Genomic DNA, 17663 nt, shown 5'->3' with positions numbered 1-17663 from the left:
TTTTTCTCTCTCTCCCTCCCTTAAAGCAGTGTTATTCAATTCCCCACTTTATAACGACCGCCTTCACCTACAGCGTGGGTGGATCAGTCCGAACCACTCGAGCACGAGCACAGCGATGCAGAAACAGTGACTATAGCCTATATGTATATGTAACTCCTGACTACACGCAGAAAGTTGATAGTCCCGGTCGAGTGGCAGTTAGTTCCCAGCATTTGCTCACGCTACTAGCTCGAACCAGGTGGTTTCGTCGGGAAGTAAATGGGAGTTCAGAGGACCAAGTGCTGCCGTTAGTCCTTTGAGACCATATTTTTTCTTACAGTGGAGGAACCTAATAATATATACTGTATACTGTATACAGCACTCAGTCAAAGTGCTACCGAAAGCTCTATTCTATACTCAACGTCAATTTCTTATTTTTTATGCCAAAATGCCAAGGTTAACGTAGTTCCCACATAAGCTGTTTGCTCGAGCGCGTGGCTTCGTTAGACCTTTTCTTATCAGTAGAGCGCGTGCGATTGTGACGCAAGACGAAGCCACGTGCTCTTGGAGCAGTGAGGGACTCCAGGATTATTTGGAGACTACGCCTTGACAACGTAGCACAAAATTGTTGACGTCAAGTATAAAGAGTACCAAAATAGAGCGGGAGCTACCAACACCGCCAGTTCTCCGAGTCCGCGTTAATACCAAACGATCGTCAAGCCGGGTTCGGCGTATGCTCCCAAACAGACATCCGCTTAAAGGGATTGTCCGGTCAAATTTTTGTATTCGAGAAAACAATTGAATATCATTGTTATTGCCTCGAGAAGCATGGTACGTGCAATATTCGAATTTTATATGCCCCTCTGCGTGAGTAATTGAATTTATACTGCTCATATCGCATTCTAGCGTAAACGCTGCTTTCGTTGGCAACATTGAAGCTCTGACGTCACAAAACACAAAGCGAGTATTTTTGTCTCGCTGTTTGCCTGCGAGTGAACGCTTCAGCGTGCTTCGTTTTTGTTGTTATGCTCAACTTGTTTTGTGGTTGGGTGAGAGTTTTGTTGCGCGGTTGGGTGCCACAACCACCGGGCAGCACATGCGAGCCAAGACATGACGTTCCACACTTTTCCGCGAGACGTGCAGTGACGAGTGGATCGTCGTCGTGCGTAGGGACTGGGTTCCCGTCCAGATCGAGATCCTGCTTATGCAGCAATCGTCTCACAGAAGGAAGCTACGAGCTGAGCTCTCAGCGGACAGAAGGCTTGTAAGCTGAGGTGTGATGCTGTGCCAACGATATTAAACTACGTCCACCCACTCCTCGCCCAAATCGGATCAGTCAATTTAGGCCTGTTCGATTCGCCTGAACTGGCTGAACTAGTTCGGCATTGCAGGAACTGCATTCGATTCAACCGTAAGTTGCACGACCGCTGCACTGGCGCGCTCGATTCATTCCAGTTCTGAACGAGTTCAGACCCAGTTCCTCGAAATCTTGCACCGGCTCCGGACTCTGTTCAGCGTCCGTGCAGAAACAGACGACAAGAGCACACGGCGATAGCAGAACTCCTCGTCCGTCTCTGCTCGCGGTGCCATTTTTCGCAGCGCTTGCTGAAATGTCTGCGATGTTTAACAATAACGCCGATACGGAGGTTGCATTTCCTCTCATATATGATAATAACGTGCCCGCGGTGGACGCGGAATTGAGATCGTAACCGAGGGTGGGAATTTGCTTGATTATGATATTCTAAAAGCGTTTTAGGCACCTGCTCGCGTAGGTTTGGCTCCCTGTGGTGAGTGTTGAATTATTGGCTCACGTAAATTGTTTCTTTTTAATGCTATGTTGGGATCCACAGTGTTGATATTCTTACTTACAGACACGGGAAAGGTATTGCCCTCTTGATAGCCTCCGCCTTCAGTTGCTCTTGAATGCATATTGACGACTCCGATACATTGCAGAGGTCTGGGATTTAGTGCGTTGGCACTCGCAAGTCCCCGTAGCTGAGCATAATACTGCATGCTTTGTCCGCTGGTATCTGTGGACGCCCACTAACGGGCCTAAGAAAAAAAACGAGAATCGGTATTTTTTGCCGATTCTCGCTTCAACTTGACGCCAAAGTTACGGTCGATAATTGTCTTGGCCAAGACGGTATCGTCAGGCCTTCGCCTTCGAGGTGACCGGTATACCGACCGCGCGCTGCCGCCAGTGACTCCCGACGCAAAATCATCCTGATGCCGCGAACCTATCGTCGAAATGCAGATTCCCTTTGAGGGGCATTTGCCGCTACCTTCTTGACTTGTAACCGACTATAGCTCAGAACTTCCTGGCCGAATCGAACAGACCTTGATTATGCAGCGAAACCGAAACCAACAGCTTGGCAATCTCGAAATGATACCAGAAGTTGTATTTAGCACGCGTGCAGCCCGATATCTGTTTGACCCGCGTGTGAAAATGGAGGTAGCTACGATTCACCAAGCTCGTCCAAGTCAAGTGACGAGTCCGACATGCACTTGAACGGTTCGCCGTTTGCCTTCGACCCGCGGACGTCGCCTCTGAGGGAATGACCCGCAGCCTCATCACCGATCCAGTGGATCCGCCGAAATGTGTACCCAGATGCCACTTCGTGTACCTAAGTGCCGCTTCAGAGGCGAAATCTGCATCCTTTGCTTTGCAAACGCCCCTAGTTCGATCGGCGTCCGTCGCAGTTGTGTTTGCGCGAAACGGCATACGTTTGCTCGAAGCTTATCTGCGAGTAATATCCTGCTAAAAGGCGTGGCTTTTTTTGCACGTGCTTGGGAACTGCATTAAAAGAACCGTATTTCAGCAGGGTACTGCCTAGGAGACTATATAATTCGAAACAAAATACAAGACATCCATCGACCAACGCTTGTTATCCCGACCATCCGACAAACCTTTGCGTTTTGTGACGTCACGCAGCACCTACGGATGTCAGCCATTGACACTGGCGAAATTCGGGGTGCAGTTTCGTACATAGGACCATGAAATGTTTAATTAATAACGGGAGATCATATATCAAAATAAAAATGACGTCTGTCTATATGAAGGCTCCCTCGACGTAACGAGCGCAAGAACTTAAGTACTTCCGGCTTCGACCGGACAATCCCTTTAATGATAGCGGAGCTATAAGCACAGGGCGCTGCCCAAGAGAGCTGTGTTGGGCTTTTTTGAGGGTCAACGAGCATGCGCTAAGTCATTTTGTATAATGCGGCGTTGTTATGTCTGCTTTCCGGAAGTTCCACGTTTCAAAGCGTGCCGCCACTGCAGTAATGTAACAAACACACTTCCCATAGCATACCGTCAGGAACACCATTTCTCTTTTTCCACATACACAGCTTCACAGCTGCTTCCGTGGGAATCTGGGCACTTCATTCTTTCTTGCCTATCGTAGCGCTCACATATAACGCGTTACGCGCAGAGTGTTACACTTACATATATACACGCTTGCAAGTACGGCCTCAGGGAGCCGCCATCTTGCTCGCTTGGGGTGTGCCCGGGCGCGTCATAATCCGCTTAAGCGCGATCCAAACCAACGCTTCTTTTTGCGCCTGTAGGTCGTGCGGCTGCGGATGTGACGCATTCCGCGTCGTTTTTGCTGTTTCCGGGCGCGCTTTCTGAGTCAGAAGCGTGCGCTTTGGTTTGGACGGGCCAGCTACGGGCGGGGGCGCACGCGCGCACGCAGGCACGAGCGCACAAGCAAAGTGCAACAGCGACAGACTGGCCGGCGAGAGAAAGAGAGAGGGAGAGAGATCGCGTTGTCATGTTGGAAGAGAATAAAAGGGGGGGGGGGGGGGGGGGAGGAGAGGGCAGCCAGACGGCGAGAAACGCGGAGCCGGAACTAGCTTGCCCTCCACCGATTGGCCGGGACACAGGCGCGGCCTGCTACGTCACCGCGCTTTTTTGTGCGGCTTGAGAAAGAAGTTGAAATCAACCAACTTCTTCGTGCGCGCCCGGAAGGAGCGAAGAAGCGGCGCGACGTCACGAAAATGCGTCACATCCGCAGCCGCACGACCTACAGGCGCAAAAAGAAGCGTTGGTTTGGATCGCGCTTTACGCGTCGTGAGCGGATTATGAGGTGCCCGAGCACACCCCAAGCGCGCAAGATGGCGGCGCCCTAAGGCCGTACTTGCATTTCACATTAGCAGAGCCATAGCCTCCTATATACTGACAAAGCCTGGCAGATCGCCACGAGAAGCGGCCGCTGAAAAGGTGGAGCGGCAGACAATGGATGAGAGGAGAGCCACGTGACGGGCGCCCCGCTGCGGCGAAACGCCGAAACACACTTCCCCCGAGCGAACAAGTGTGTTTCGGGTTCTCGCCACTGCAATAGCTGTGCGCTGACGTCTAGGTTGCCCAACAAATGGCTCTTTGATGTTCTATGCTACCAGATCCTCGCGCTCCATATCTGCGACCGGGCACTCTCTGGCTCCGTCGTAGAACTGCCAGGCTTTGTGAGTATGGAGGAGGCTATGGCAGAGTAAACGCTGGAAAGGAGGTCACCTCCTCTCCAGCATTCTCTCGGCCCAGGTGGGAAAAGGTTGGAGGAGTTTCCTCTGAATCCTTAACCCTGCTAAGCCGATTCACACGACGGACCGAATCGCGATTTTCGTCTGCGGACCGTGTACCACGTGACCGGCACGTCACAGATTCCTGCGATCTGCGCCTCGTCCGCGGACGCGCGGACTGATAAAGTGGTGCACTATAATAAAGTCGAGCGCCTTGTTCACTCGCGGACGTTTGGTGGCAGATTGACTTGGAAAGCATTTAGTCTGGCAACGGTACATGATTTTTTTTTGTATTTTGCTTCTGGGCGTTCAAAACAAAAATGGCGCATCGTTGCGTTTTGTGCGTTCGTTGGTTCATTATGTCGCGCGATTCTTGGTTCCACGCGTAAAAGAAACTCCAGAAACTTTGTCCAGCTGACGCGACGCAGGTTCCGGTGCTCCTCCGGGTCCGTGTCAAGAAGCTCCCGTCAAAACTCGTCCAGCACGCCGCGATAATTCTTGCACGTCCAATCAGGGTTTCACCGAGCAAGACCTCTCTTGTGGATGTAATGTGCTTGAGTGTTGTGCATGAGCGCGGAGTGCGTGAAGGCATCTCCAAACACCCCTCCGCGAGCCCAGAACTTCGTCGCGTCTACGCCGAAGCTTTCTCGAGCAGGACCATGCCTGTATCACTGTCACGCTTTGGGTTAGTAAAGTTAGTGGCGCTTCGCGCGAAACGTGTCCCGGTGTTTTGTCTCGATCTGTACGTAACAGCGGCGTAAGATTCTTTATCGCGGTAGCAAACGTCGATTTCTCTCCTGCACGACGGTGCCACGGTGCGATGTGGAGTTTCGCGGTATTGTGGGGTGGCGAACAGGTTCGGTCCGTCCTCGCTGGCGTCTGCTCGTCGTCTCCCTCGTGTGGATGCGCTTGGGAGACGGACGAACCGCGGACATATCGTCACGTGATCAATCCGTACGCGGATCAGTCCGTCGTGTGAATCGGCCTTTACCGACTATTTTTAATTTTTTTTTTCGGTAACAAAGTGACGACCTGATTACTTTTTAAGAGAAGGAACGAGTAAAATATGTTTTTTTATGACGCGTAGTGCTATTTAGTTAAGGGGAACTTGTGCAACACGAGTACCCAACCTAGCTCTCACCCCAGCTCGAGCCTGCAATTTTCACGACGAGAAAACGCTAGATAGACCATCGAAAGATCTGCACAATATATGTCAGTACAGTTATCCCCAATGAACCCGTTAAAAAGCGAGAAGTAAACTGCTTCATAAAAACTACACATTCAGAGTAACGAGAAAATAACGCGTCACGTTCAGCTTTCAAGCTGAGGTAACGCGTTCCTATTGAGTCGCAGTAACAAGCAACGTATTTTTTTTTTTCTTTTCAAGTAACTGTATTGAGGTATTTTATTTCACTAGTCTATTATACATGTTCGGTAGAGCTTAATGCAACGCTGATTGCATCATAATTCCACGGACCTTTTTCCCTTTTCTTACACCCCGTCTCGCAGCGACTGGCCTCGCCATTCTACACCTTTCTCAGAAGAGCAAGTACGCCTTTCGGCGGAACTGGCCGGACTCTGCTCCGAGGGGACAAGGTACGTGAGCGGACCTTAGAGCGCAAATGCCACTTTTCGTTTCATCGCAAGGCCAGGGCGCGGAGACAGCAGACACACAAATATAGGCATACGGTTCCTCTTCGTGAAACTATAGTTTGAACTCAAGCATGGTCCGCAAGTTGCGTTGGATTATTTACGTTCGACAGGGTATCGGAGGTTTGGGTCGAGGGATTTGACTGCAGGTCGCGATGGTAACCAGGCGACGCAATGCGGCCTGGTTGCTGCTTTAACTCGCAGCCGGATCTCTACGTGTACGTCCCGCAACGCAGTTGAGCGTAGTGAAACGCCATCGTGCGTACGAACCCGTCCCGTGCGGCTGAGAACCAAGGGCTGGTGCGCTCTGCGCAGGGTTGGACTTCGTGGCGGACAGCGCGGGCAACCGGCTGCTCGTCTCCGGACTGTGGGGCCTCGTGCGCCACCCAAACTACTTGGGCGACCTAGTCTGCACCCTGGCCTTCGCCTTGCCGTGCGGTACGTCAAAGCGCTCGACTTAAGGAAGTTAATCATGTCACACAACACCTGAGACTGTGGTGGAAGAAATTGGAACCTTTTAATAGAAGGAACAAACACAGAAAGGGACGTCTCATTGAAACGTTCCTCTCTGTTTTTTGTTTTTTTTTTATTGTTGTGACATTTCAAGTCGCAACAATCCTAAATCGCGAACTGCTTGAAATAAACTATCAAATTTCTATTCCGAAGTTTAAACGAAATATTGGAGCGTATCTTGTTGTCAGTAACTTGGTTTCTCTTATTAATGCGAAAGCATTAACTGTCCCATGGAGCGAACCGACGTCATCAGCTTTTGAAGCCGAGCCAAACGGCACCTTCCCCTGTCCCAATGGAGCGAAGCCTATCGTCTGTAGCAGAAATCGGATGGATAGGCTCCCATTGGCTGGCGCGCGTCATAGTTTCAAGGAACAAGGCTCCCATTGGCTCTCGCGCTGCGTAGTTCCAAGGGACGCCACCAGAGAAGGCTTCTCCATGGCAGCGCAGCGCACGCAGCGGCCCGGCATCCGGTAAGAGGTGCGGGCCTGGCCGCAGAGCCCGCACGGGCAAACTCCGGAGAGGCTGCACGGCCGAGCTCAGCTCGGCGCGGCCCCTTCACGAGAGCGGGCGCTCGGCCGTCAGCCGCTACCTCGGCAGTAGCGAAACGTGGCCGTCCACGCCAGTACGCCGCAGACGAACTAAGGGAGCGGGAGGACAACATTCGTGCTTTCGCATTCACAACTCATACGAAGTGCTAAGGTGTCCTCAGAATATTTTGTTCTTTTGAACTTTTACTGTACTAGAAATGAATATTACATCAAATGTTTTGTTTTTGTTTTTTCCGGTATATTAGGTGTATTTATGTACAGCTGAAGGTTTCTGATTTTGTTTGTGCTTCTCAGATCATATCGTAAATTTTGCAAGTGTGCGTTTTTTTTTGTGATCGTAGACCTATTTCATGATTGTGTAGATCTTAATTTGTTCTGTGCGTTTTTGTTTTTCAAATTCAATTTGATATTTTCGTTGCATATTTGATTGTACTTTGTGTTTTTTTGATCGCAGAACAAGAGAATATTCTCTTGTACACAGGTATGCCATTTTTTTTGTGCTTTTCCGTACGGAATTTTATAACCCCTATTGAAAGTTTTTGTTTGCGTGTACTTAGTTGTACGCCAAGCCCTTGTCAGACTTCACGCCTTTTGCCGAAGGCACCCTCTGTGGACCAAATCCGCAGGAACAAAGGAAGAAAGAAAGGAATATTTATGAACCAAACAAACTCAACTATCCAACATGTAAACTTCGAAAACACTCAACCCCCCCCCCCCCCCCCCCCTCAAAGAAAAAAATAGAGTTGCGTTTTAAAACTGGCTTTCCTAATTCTGCGAGAACTAGCGGCACTGGAGCCAGTGTTTAATCAAATTTGGTGCCCTTTCGATCGACTGCTGCATCCTGATTCCTTACTGTATGCCTTCTGCTTCTTTAGTTTGGAGCAGTATGACCATTGTTGATCAAAGCTCTTGCGCCATAAAACCCGCAAACAATCGATCGAGTGCTGCCGGAGAGCTACCTTAACTACCTCATTAAAAAAAATACGCGTGAGTTTCTTTTTTTTTTTCCCCTCAGTACAGGTTTTACAAAGTGGAGGTCATATGCCGTAGTAAAGTAGTAACTTGAGCTAGTTTGTATTTCAACATGATAAAACAGCGCCCCCGTGTTCTGTGCACTGTTGTATCACGTGGAGGTCATACAATCAAGACCAAAAAAGGTCGACCTGTAGTAGTACTGAGCATAATTTACGAGAACATCGCGTTAAACAATGGGTGTACACAGACCCTTATATGTAGAGAGTCTGGCCATTCGTCGGGAAGTATAGGAGGCAAATGAGGAGGCGCCAATAGCCGAAAGCGGGCCGGGCGTATTCCAGGGCGTCTTCACAAATTGGAATGTGGCCAATCCGGAAGCCGGAAATAATACCCTGGCGGTGGTCGCGAGAAACGAAACTAATAAGTCCGTCGGAGTAACTCTCGGTGACTGAAAATATGGTGCACGTGATGTTTCAATCACGGTCATCCAAAACCATGCTGGAAAAGCACAACTAGCGGAACGATCGACATAATCCGTACGCCAGGCGCCGGGGGTCGGGAATCTGCCGTCTATTTTCAATCAGGAAGGGTAGCAACCTTTTTAACTCTTACGCGTTTATTAAAACCATATACCTATGATTAAAACAGTTTCTCGCTACCACCGCTAAGGGATTCTTTTCGGCTTCTGGTTGGCCAAGAGAGCATGTCAAACCCTTTTTCTGCGTCTGGTGCACGCCCTGGCTCTGTCCGCGCGTCCCATTGACCAAACTTATACTCCTGTCAGAAGGGCTAGTTTAGTGTCACTACAAGCGAGTGCACTTCAACCCGCCGAAACACACTCCAAGTGTGTTGGTGCTACACGGGGAAACTTAGTGTCACTCCGAAATGATGGCAATGACGATGGGTAAGTAATGGGCACGCAAAATATTACAGTGCATACGCATTTTCTCATAAATAACTTCGTCGTCTTATTAGAAACACGTCACCACACATTGTTGCGCTAAGTCACGAGCTTTAATCCAAATTTAAATCCAACTTGATCATTACGATCAGCCAGTACAAGCTAGTGATACACGTCCGCACGCCGGTACAATGCTCATCTATACTCTGTTTCACCTTATAATGTACTGCAGGAAAGGCTACAAGCGCGAGCTCCTTGTTCAGGGCACATCTCGGCGGCACAAGCTCTCGTGCGTTAAGAGTAGCTCCCAACGCTATGAGCTCGCGCTTCTAGCCTTGTCTGCGGTACAACATAAGGTGAAACGGAGTATAGATCAAAACGAGCAGAAGTAGGTATTGAACCCAGAATTCCTGGGTTCTGCAGCGCGAGCTTTCGCTCCGCGTGCTCCGAGCTGGTGTGCGCGAGCCCACTTGGCGGCTCGCACGGCGGCCACTCGCCACAACGAAACATCATGGAGTGTATGGAGGACGAGCTGAGGGCGATATCTGCGATGTTGGACAGTGGAAGCGCGTGGTGGGTTCACTTTTTTCCGGGAGATCCCAACGTCTTTCAGATGAGAGGCAGCTGGACCTGGATGCCGACGCACAGGCAAGAATGTCAAGTGACATCGATCAGCAGCTGCAGGCCAATGCTTTAACCATAGCCGCTCTCATGACCGACAATCTACCCGTGATCAGTCGAGAACGGTAGACTTTCCAGAGGAACGAACGGTGGTTCGAAGACACCTTGCCCCATTTGGGCGAGTTCCATTTCAAGCAAGCCTTTCGCGTCTCTCCTGCCACCTTCAGATTCCTGGTGGAGTCTCGCAGGCCTCCTGGCCGTCGCTGGCCGTCGCGCAGGGGCCAAGGCTGGAAACTAGATTAGCCGCTCGTTTTTCTACAATGCGCTACTTTCCTGCCAACAGAAAACAAGTGCGCATCTAATATTACTCCAATCAAAATAATACCAATTTTACGCAGCGTTAATTTATTCTATTATTTTTACTCAATGAACACTGCTATCGAGATTACACACTCGGTCTACAGGAGCGAGCGTAGTGTGCTCCCCGAACTCACTTCACTGGAAGTGTGTTCTTCGGGCAGGGCTGGGAATCGAGCTCAGGATCACTGGGTTCTCCAGCGCGAGCTTTCTCTCCACGTACTCCGATCTGGTGGGCGCTAAAGTCACTGGATCCTGGGAAAGTAGCGCCATTGCCTTCCCTACCTGCTAGCCGGACACAAACGGATACTAACATACAGACGACCCAAACCTCGCAAGGCGATTGGCTAATCGGCCTACGTTGCCATGGAAATCGCCATCTTGGTCCATTTAAATCTTCGAAGCTTCCAGGGGGTCGTTCTAAACCAGTCGCGCCAAGATCACCATGGAGCATCATCGTACTGGAAGCGTTCCTCTTCAATATAAGAGTCTTTGGCACTTCGTATGCAATCAACTTATTAATCAGGCCCATCTCCATGGATCTCTTACAATTATATTGTTCTTCTTGCGCATTTCAAGACAGTAAACTTATTTTTCAGTGCCTCCAAGCACCGACACGCCATCTTGTGGTGGTACGAACGCGTACGCCTGTTTCGCCGGTGTGTGGTTAGCAAAATCTCGGTATACAAAAAACGACTCAATAAAGCTACCCGTCACCAGCGAATCTAGATAGGCTCACCAAGAACGGAGGGGTCAAGGAGAAATTGCTCATTTCATGGACCAAGATGGCGACCACACGCGGAGCTTGGCGTTACTTTCCCAGGATCCAGTGACTTTAGTGGGCGCTAGCCCACTTGGCCACCGATACCCCTTAATAAAGACACGTTAAAAAAATTTGACGTTCACAATTCTTTGTAAAACCGAATTGGAGCGCAGCTCTTGAGAGGAGGGAGGAAGGGTACGAAGGGGAGGGTATGCCAGCTGGTCCCCCTCCGTACCCTCACATCCTCCTCTCCTATTCCCATCCCACTTAGCGTAAAAAATTCGCTAAATTTCCCGCTAAATTTAGCCGGGAAATTTTCCTGCTGAATTGACGTGTGACGTCACATGACACGTCATCTGAAATTTTAAATGTGACGTCAAACGGGTAAAATATTTCCTCTAAATTTAGCGGAAAAATTTTCCGACAAACTGAGCAAAAACGTTTACCGCAAAATGTAGCGGGAAAAGTTTACCCTCGTGAGGTCACACGTGACGACACACGTGACGTCACGTGTGACGTCATTTTAAGAAACAGCCCTTAATGCAACGCGCGGTTACGCCGACGCCGCTTAATTAAGAAGGGGTGCCTATGAGCTGTGCTCTAAAACAACGTTGCATTAATGAACGATTATTAAAATACGACGACCAACCAATCCCTAAATCAGGGGCCCAACGTTTCGAAGCCGATTCGGCTTCTTCTTCAGGGGCGACTATGGAGGAAAGGAGCCGCAATCTTCTTTTTCCTCTATGACGGAGGCGAATGTGCATGATCCCATCTTCTTCCTCTTTGATCGTTTTTTGAAGACAACTGGTGGAGTCCGTTCACATACACAGATGGCAGTGCGCCAAGAGACCTATTAATGTTTGTTGGCGTGGTCTGAATGTACCAAGATTCAAGGAAGAGCCTCCGGCGAGGATTAGTTTCAATGTCCAGGAGACGTGTGTTTAGAAAGTCAATGCGGTGGTCATTTTTTTCACAGTGTTCAGCAACCGCGCTGCGCTCTTGATCGAAGTTGCGCACATCAGCCTTGTGTTGACGAATCCGTTCGTGATAGTTTTTTGTTTCCCCGATGTACGAGGACGGGCACTCCGCGCAGGGAATCTCGTACACCACACCTTGCGCTTTCTCTTTAGGGGGCCGATCTTTTGGTCGTGGCATAAAGCGTCCAAGGGTTGAAATTGGCTTGTGGGCCATCTGAATGCCCCGTCTTTGCTAGCACCCGTGCCAGCGCTTCACTTGTTCCCTTGATGTATGGGACGCTGATGCGCGTGGTTGGCCGGCGTTTCGTATCAACCTGCGACTGGCGGTGTTGGCTTCGGTTTTGACGACGGGCAATGCGGTGTATGAAGCTGCCCGTATATCCGTTCTTCTTGAGGTCGCAAATGATGGTTTCTTCTTCTTTTCGTCTGTCAGAATCAGTTGAGCAAAGGTTCTTTGCCCTTGATAGGAGTGTTTTTACCACCGATACCTTATGGCTCGTTGGGTGGTTGGAGTCAAATTGTAAGTACCTTCCGGTGTGCGTTGGTTTGCGGTAAACTGAGAATTGGAGATGGTCTTTCTGCCTTTGTACAAGCACATCGAGAAACTGTAAGGTGTTTTTTTTTTTCCCGTTCCACGGTGAATTGGATGTTAGGCTCGATAGAATTGAGGTGTGTCAAAAAGTTGTCTATTTGGGACTTCTTCATGACGCAGAAGCAGTCGTCCACATATCTTAGAAACACCTTGGGGCTTTCAGCAAAGGACTGGAGAGCCTTTTGTTCTATGGCTTCCATGCACAGGTTTGCCGTGGCGACAGAGATGGAGACCCCCATTGCGGTTCCACTGGTCTGCTTAAAGTACTCTCCTTTGAAGCTGAAATAAGTGTTACTCAGGCAGAATTCAAGGAGGCGGCAAAGTTCGTCCACATTGAGCTTGGTCCTGTTGCTCAAATCGCTGTCTTTCTCCAGGGTGTTTCTGGCAGTCATGACTGCTAAGGAGACCGGAACGCTTGTGAACAGGGATATCACGTCAAAAGATACCAGAATCTCCTCGGCGCTTATCTTTAAATGCGAAATCTGCTCCACGAAGTCGCTGGCATTGCGCACATATGTCGGGGTTTTCCCAACGAGAGGAGAGATGGTGTGATGAAGGTAGTTTGACAATGCTTTGAGCGGAGACGTGGTGAAGTCAACGATGGGTCGGAGGGGGACGTCAGGTTTGTGTATTTTTGGAAGTCCGTAGAAACCGGGGGTAAAGCCATTCCGGCAAAGAAGGCGCAGGTGAAGGCTCCTGGAATCTGGGTGACCTTTGAAAATATCCGTAAGAATCTTGTTCAACTTCGTCTGGACTTGTGATGTTGGGTCTCTCTTGAGTTTTTCATACGTAGAGCAGTCAAGGAGATCGCGGACCTTATGCTCGTAGGCATCCCGGTCTAGGACGACCGTTGAGTTGCCCTTATCCGCTGGCAGGATCACAATGTTGTTGTCCTCTCGAAGCTTCCGAAGAGCTTGCACCTCTTCTCTTGATAAATTAATGTTTTTTTTTTTAATTAAATTTTTAAATTAAAAATTAATAAATTAAAAAAAATTAATGAACGAGTTTTACGCCAATTGGATGATTCTGATCGATCATCGCAAGCCATTATAAAGAACGAAGCATATCCAACTTTGGCGTTCCGCTTCGTTCCACGGAAGTCTACGAGGAGGCCCTGACACTGCCTAATCAGATCATAATTATCGTGTTGTCTCAAATAATTACATGCTGAATCAAAAGTAGACCATCATTCTCTGCTAAACAAGACAGCCATGAATGACTGACTTTGTCGTCGTCTTTTATGAATTCACCGCTGCGCTAATCTTGATTCAGGTAAGCCTAAACCCCAAGTCCACCCCACTATTTTTTTTTTTTTTTTTGCAATGCCACTTTTCTACTTGTTGTCTGTTTCACGAATTTCTTTTTCTTTATAAAATAAAACTTACGCAACGCTTTTGGTTTCTGTGTTGTTATGTTTTACTGTTGAAACACTCCTACTGATTCCGCGCGCTCGATCGAGCGAAGTGAGTTCGTCAAACTCACTCCAAGCGAAGTGTGTTCCTCAGGAAGGAGCCGTGTGGCACACTACAGAAATGACACTAAGGGCGAAGTGCACTCGCTTGTAGTGACACTAAACTAGCCCTTCTGACAGGGGTATTACACGACTCTGGGTGTTCCCCGCGAAAGCCGCTTCTCGTAGCACACCGATGCGAAGCGGTGAAGCTCGACTCACGCGGGCCCGTGTGAGGCGATGAAGGGCGACGCCGAGCGGCTATTCGCCTTTCCAAGAAACACTCGACCCCAGGGGCAACAAACCGTTTTCGAGACCAGTCACCGGGTTTGAGGTACTCCCGCCGGCGTCCCTGCTAGCCCTAACTGAGTGGACTGATTTCGATAGGCGCAGTTTCAAACACTGCTGGCGGCAAAATTCTCGTATTTTCCCGTTTCTGGAGGCTAAATTCTCGTCTTTTCCCGCTGTATTTTGTGTTTCATGGGTATGTATTTTCCCGAGAACATTGAGAAAGCATTGTACATTTGAAAAAGCAAAAAAGAAAGGAAACTGTAAAAAAAAATATTTGTTGGGTACACGTGCGACAGTACGAATGCGACTGGAATGTTCGTTGTCGTGTTTTTTTGGTTTTTTTTTAACGAAAAGTTTTGACGGCGCCGCCTGATAAGCCGCGTGTCAAACTACAAAGCGCTTAGCCGTCGAAAATAATTTACGACAGAAGATAGCCGAAAGGCATGCATGTGGCACGCTCACAAATAGCGTGTTTACCGATGGACAGGGCACGGACACACAATTTAGCGAGCGTTAACATCCTATACTTTGTCTCATCCTACGATGGACTATAGGCCACAGCCACGGGCCGCAAGGTCCAATCACGTTACACGCTAAACTATGACATGCTTAATATTGATTAGGGGTGGACGAATGATGCTCAGAATCAAAAAGCGCGGCATCATTTTTATAGCTTCGACAGTGCAAAGAGTCTGTATGTCGTAGCTTTTTTTTTTTTTTTTTTTTTTTTTTTGCGATGTAAAATTGATGAGTCATTCAGTGCTATTCAATTCGAACCACTGTCCACCCATACTCTTTAGTGATCCTAGACTGAGGTACCGCCGCGTGCATTGAAGCGAAATACAACGCAATTTCCAAGTGGCTTGTGATTCGATCTGGTGACCCGTAGCTTTTACCTTTTGTCCGTCGTAGGGTGAGACGAAGTATAGCAATATATTGTACATACGTACCACACGATGCGGCGTTATCTGAAAATAATTTATTTGAGAAAGATCTCAAATAACACAGTCACAGTCGACGACAGTCACTTCTTGACGATCGGGCGGACGGAATCCAAGATAATTTTGTTTTGGGGGAGAGCTTCCTTTTATCACACCAGGCCCAACCGAGGCAAAAGAACGGGCGCGGCTGACTCCAACCCGAACAACTATTTTTGGCTATGACTGAGGACTCTACGCGGATTATCACTGGGAGGGGAGGGAGAATAGTTGTTGTTCTTAAAATCGCTTCGACGGCCAATTGACGTCCTTCTCCTCTTTCGTTTCCCGTAAATGTCGAGCAGAAACGCTTGAATGGACAGTCACTTGCCAGCCCTCTTTCTCGCAGTGGAAGATAACGCAGAAAGGGTACGCAGCATGCATCGAAAAAATTAAGTGGAAACTTTCAAGAGGGGCCAGAAAACGTCGAACGCAAACCCGCAAAACATAGGTGTAGAGAATCGCGCTCAGCGGGTTCCCACAGTCCAAGAGAGTGGCAGAAAATTTCTAGCTGATAGGGGGCGCGAGAGTCGCACCAGCCGCATCAGCATCAGCAACATAATGGCCGCCGAGGAGCGTTTTTTGGAAAGCTGTATAGTGCCACACCGTGGAGTTGTGTGACCGAGATTATAATCAAGCGACCTCATCAGGAGTGTGAGACCCTGCATACCTCCCTTGCATAAATATTTCTCGATACTTTTAGCTCCGTGACATGATCGACATCACGGCATCATAGTTTGAAAGTTCAGACGATGACGTGCCAATGCATATATATGTTTACACCATTTTCCTTCTGTACATGTTTTCACCTCAGGGATCGTAGTAAAAAGAGTTCGGCAGCTCGCGGAGCACTACTAATTTCCACTTTTACATGGAGAAATGAGATATGTGTACCGTAAAATCCCGTAAGGACACCTCCCGCAATGTCCGACGGAAATCACATCAACCGCGCGATCTGCGGTACCGGTACGTGTAACAAGCGAGTTCACAGTGAGTTCCCGCCTTTTTGTCTGCGATTTTTTTTCCATCTTTTTTATTAGAAGTATGTCTACGATCTGCGCGTGTAATATCGGTTCCCGTGACATGCGAGTTGGTATGGTTCGTAGCGAGTTCCCGCGTTTTTTGTCCACGATCTGTGCGCGCGATGTTCCCGTGGCACGCAGGTTTGTATCCGGTTTCCGCGTGTGTATCGCACCGTGAAACACGAATCTGCTGCATCTGCGGTCGCGGTATCCATTCTCGCGACACGGGAGTTCGTAGCGAATTCCCGCGTGTTTATTGCTTTCTGAAACGCGAATTTGCTGTGTCTGCGATCTGCGGTATCAGTTCCCATGTCACGTGATTTGTAGCGGGTGCCCCTGCACTTGTAATTTTGTTTTGTAAAGTTTTGCTGTCTCATCTTCAAAAATAACCTACTTCATGTTTTTCAACATAATTCTCTTCATTTTGGGTGGGCGCCCTTAAGGTATTTTATGGCAGGTGCATTCGAGATTGGATATATGTTATCTTATCAAGATGTATACATTTCAAGCGCCAAAAGCATAGCTTCTTCCCCCGACCACCAAATCATGTACGAACTATACTTCGCGCGGCGTGTAAACACTGCGCAAAGCTTGCTTTTTTCTTGGGGTGAAAACGAGTATAGTTCTTCCAATATTAGTCTCGCCGACCAATATTATATTGGTTTCGCTCTGTTTAAGGTCATTATGGCGCAGGTGTAGCGGAATATTTGGCGCAATTTGGCGCAAATGCTGCAGCACTTCCATCCCTGTCAGGCGTTGTGGTAGCCAAGAGAGCGGTCAGGAGGAAAACTGGTTGGTTGAGGGCAAACCTTTGTACACTTTTCGCAGGAACCAGCGCGTGCAAACAGAGCGGCTGATGCCCATTTCATGCTTTATGTAGTGTTTACTGCGAGCGCGAAGTTAGTCAAAGTGAACGATTCTTCTCACGGTCGCACGGCCGCCCAAACAAAACGCAGCAGATGGCGTGCACGGCATTTGTTGTACCGGAAGTGGAGGTTGTCCTTCGGTTCGCTTTGGGACAATTCCACTATCACAGGATCCTCGCGCGCCTGTCGGACATTGATACCCCTGGCGCCGCGTGCAGGCTTCGGCCACGTACTGCCGTACTACCACCTGCTGCTGTGCCTGCTGTTCCTGGCGGCCCGCGCGGCTGAAGTGGAGGCGAGGTGCCGGCAGCGCTACGGGGACATCTGGCTGCGCTACGCCCACCGGGTCAAGTACCGCCTCCTGCCGGGCGTCTACTGAGGCCGTCGACCAAACAACATTCGGGTTAACGTGCGTGAAAAAGAAAAAGGAGGAACAAAAACGCTTCTTTTGGAATGTCTCATTTAGTATGCGAGCGGACGCCGATTTCCTATTATGTATTTCATTGCGTGCACGTAAGGAAGATTTTTCATTTCAAATAAACAAAAATGTGGAAGGTAGGCCAGCCTTTCTTAGCTAACTAGGCACGGAGGCGAACTCGGATAGGCCAATCTCACTAACTGTTCCACGCAGGCGTGGCGCCACCGTAACTGTAGTGCACG

The 17663-nt window shown here is 49.0% G+C and overlaps 1 protein-coding gene across 1 annotated transcript in view; it reads left to right on the top strand.

Moving 5' to 3' along the window:
* The window catches only part of LOC8029595 (delta(14)-sterol reductase TM7SF2), an 86154-nt gene extending 68491 nt beyond the window's left edge, over positions 1-17663 (top strand). Inside the window, exons 9-11 of the mRNA XM_042290822.1 lie at positions 6007-6093; positions 6463-6585; positions 17222-17663. Of these exons, the coding sequence (XP_042146756.1) occupies positions 6007-6093; positions 6463-6585; positions 17222-17382 (371 nt within the window). The 3' untranslated portion in view covers positions 17383-17663. The remainder of the gene's footprint in view (positions 1-6006; positions 6094-6462; positions 6586-17221) is intronic.

Source organism: Ixodes scapularis, unplaced genomic scaffold (genome assembly GCF_016920785.2).
Source record: "Ixodes scapularis isolate PalLabHiFi unplaced genomic scaffold, ASM1692078v2 PGA_scaffold0__279_contigs__length_252992795, whole genome shotgun sequence".
In the NCBI taxonomy this organism is placed as follows: Eukaryota; Metazoa; Arthropoda; class Arachnida; order Ixodida; family Ixodidae; genus Ixodes; species Ixodes scapularis.
The sequence above is the reverse complement of the archived record's forward strand: the minus strand, read 5'-3'. Positions and strand labels throughout refer to the sequence as shown.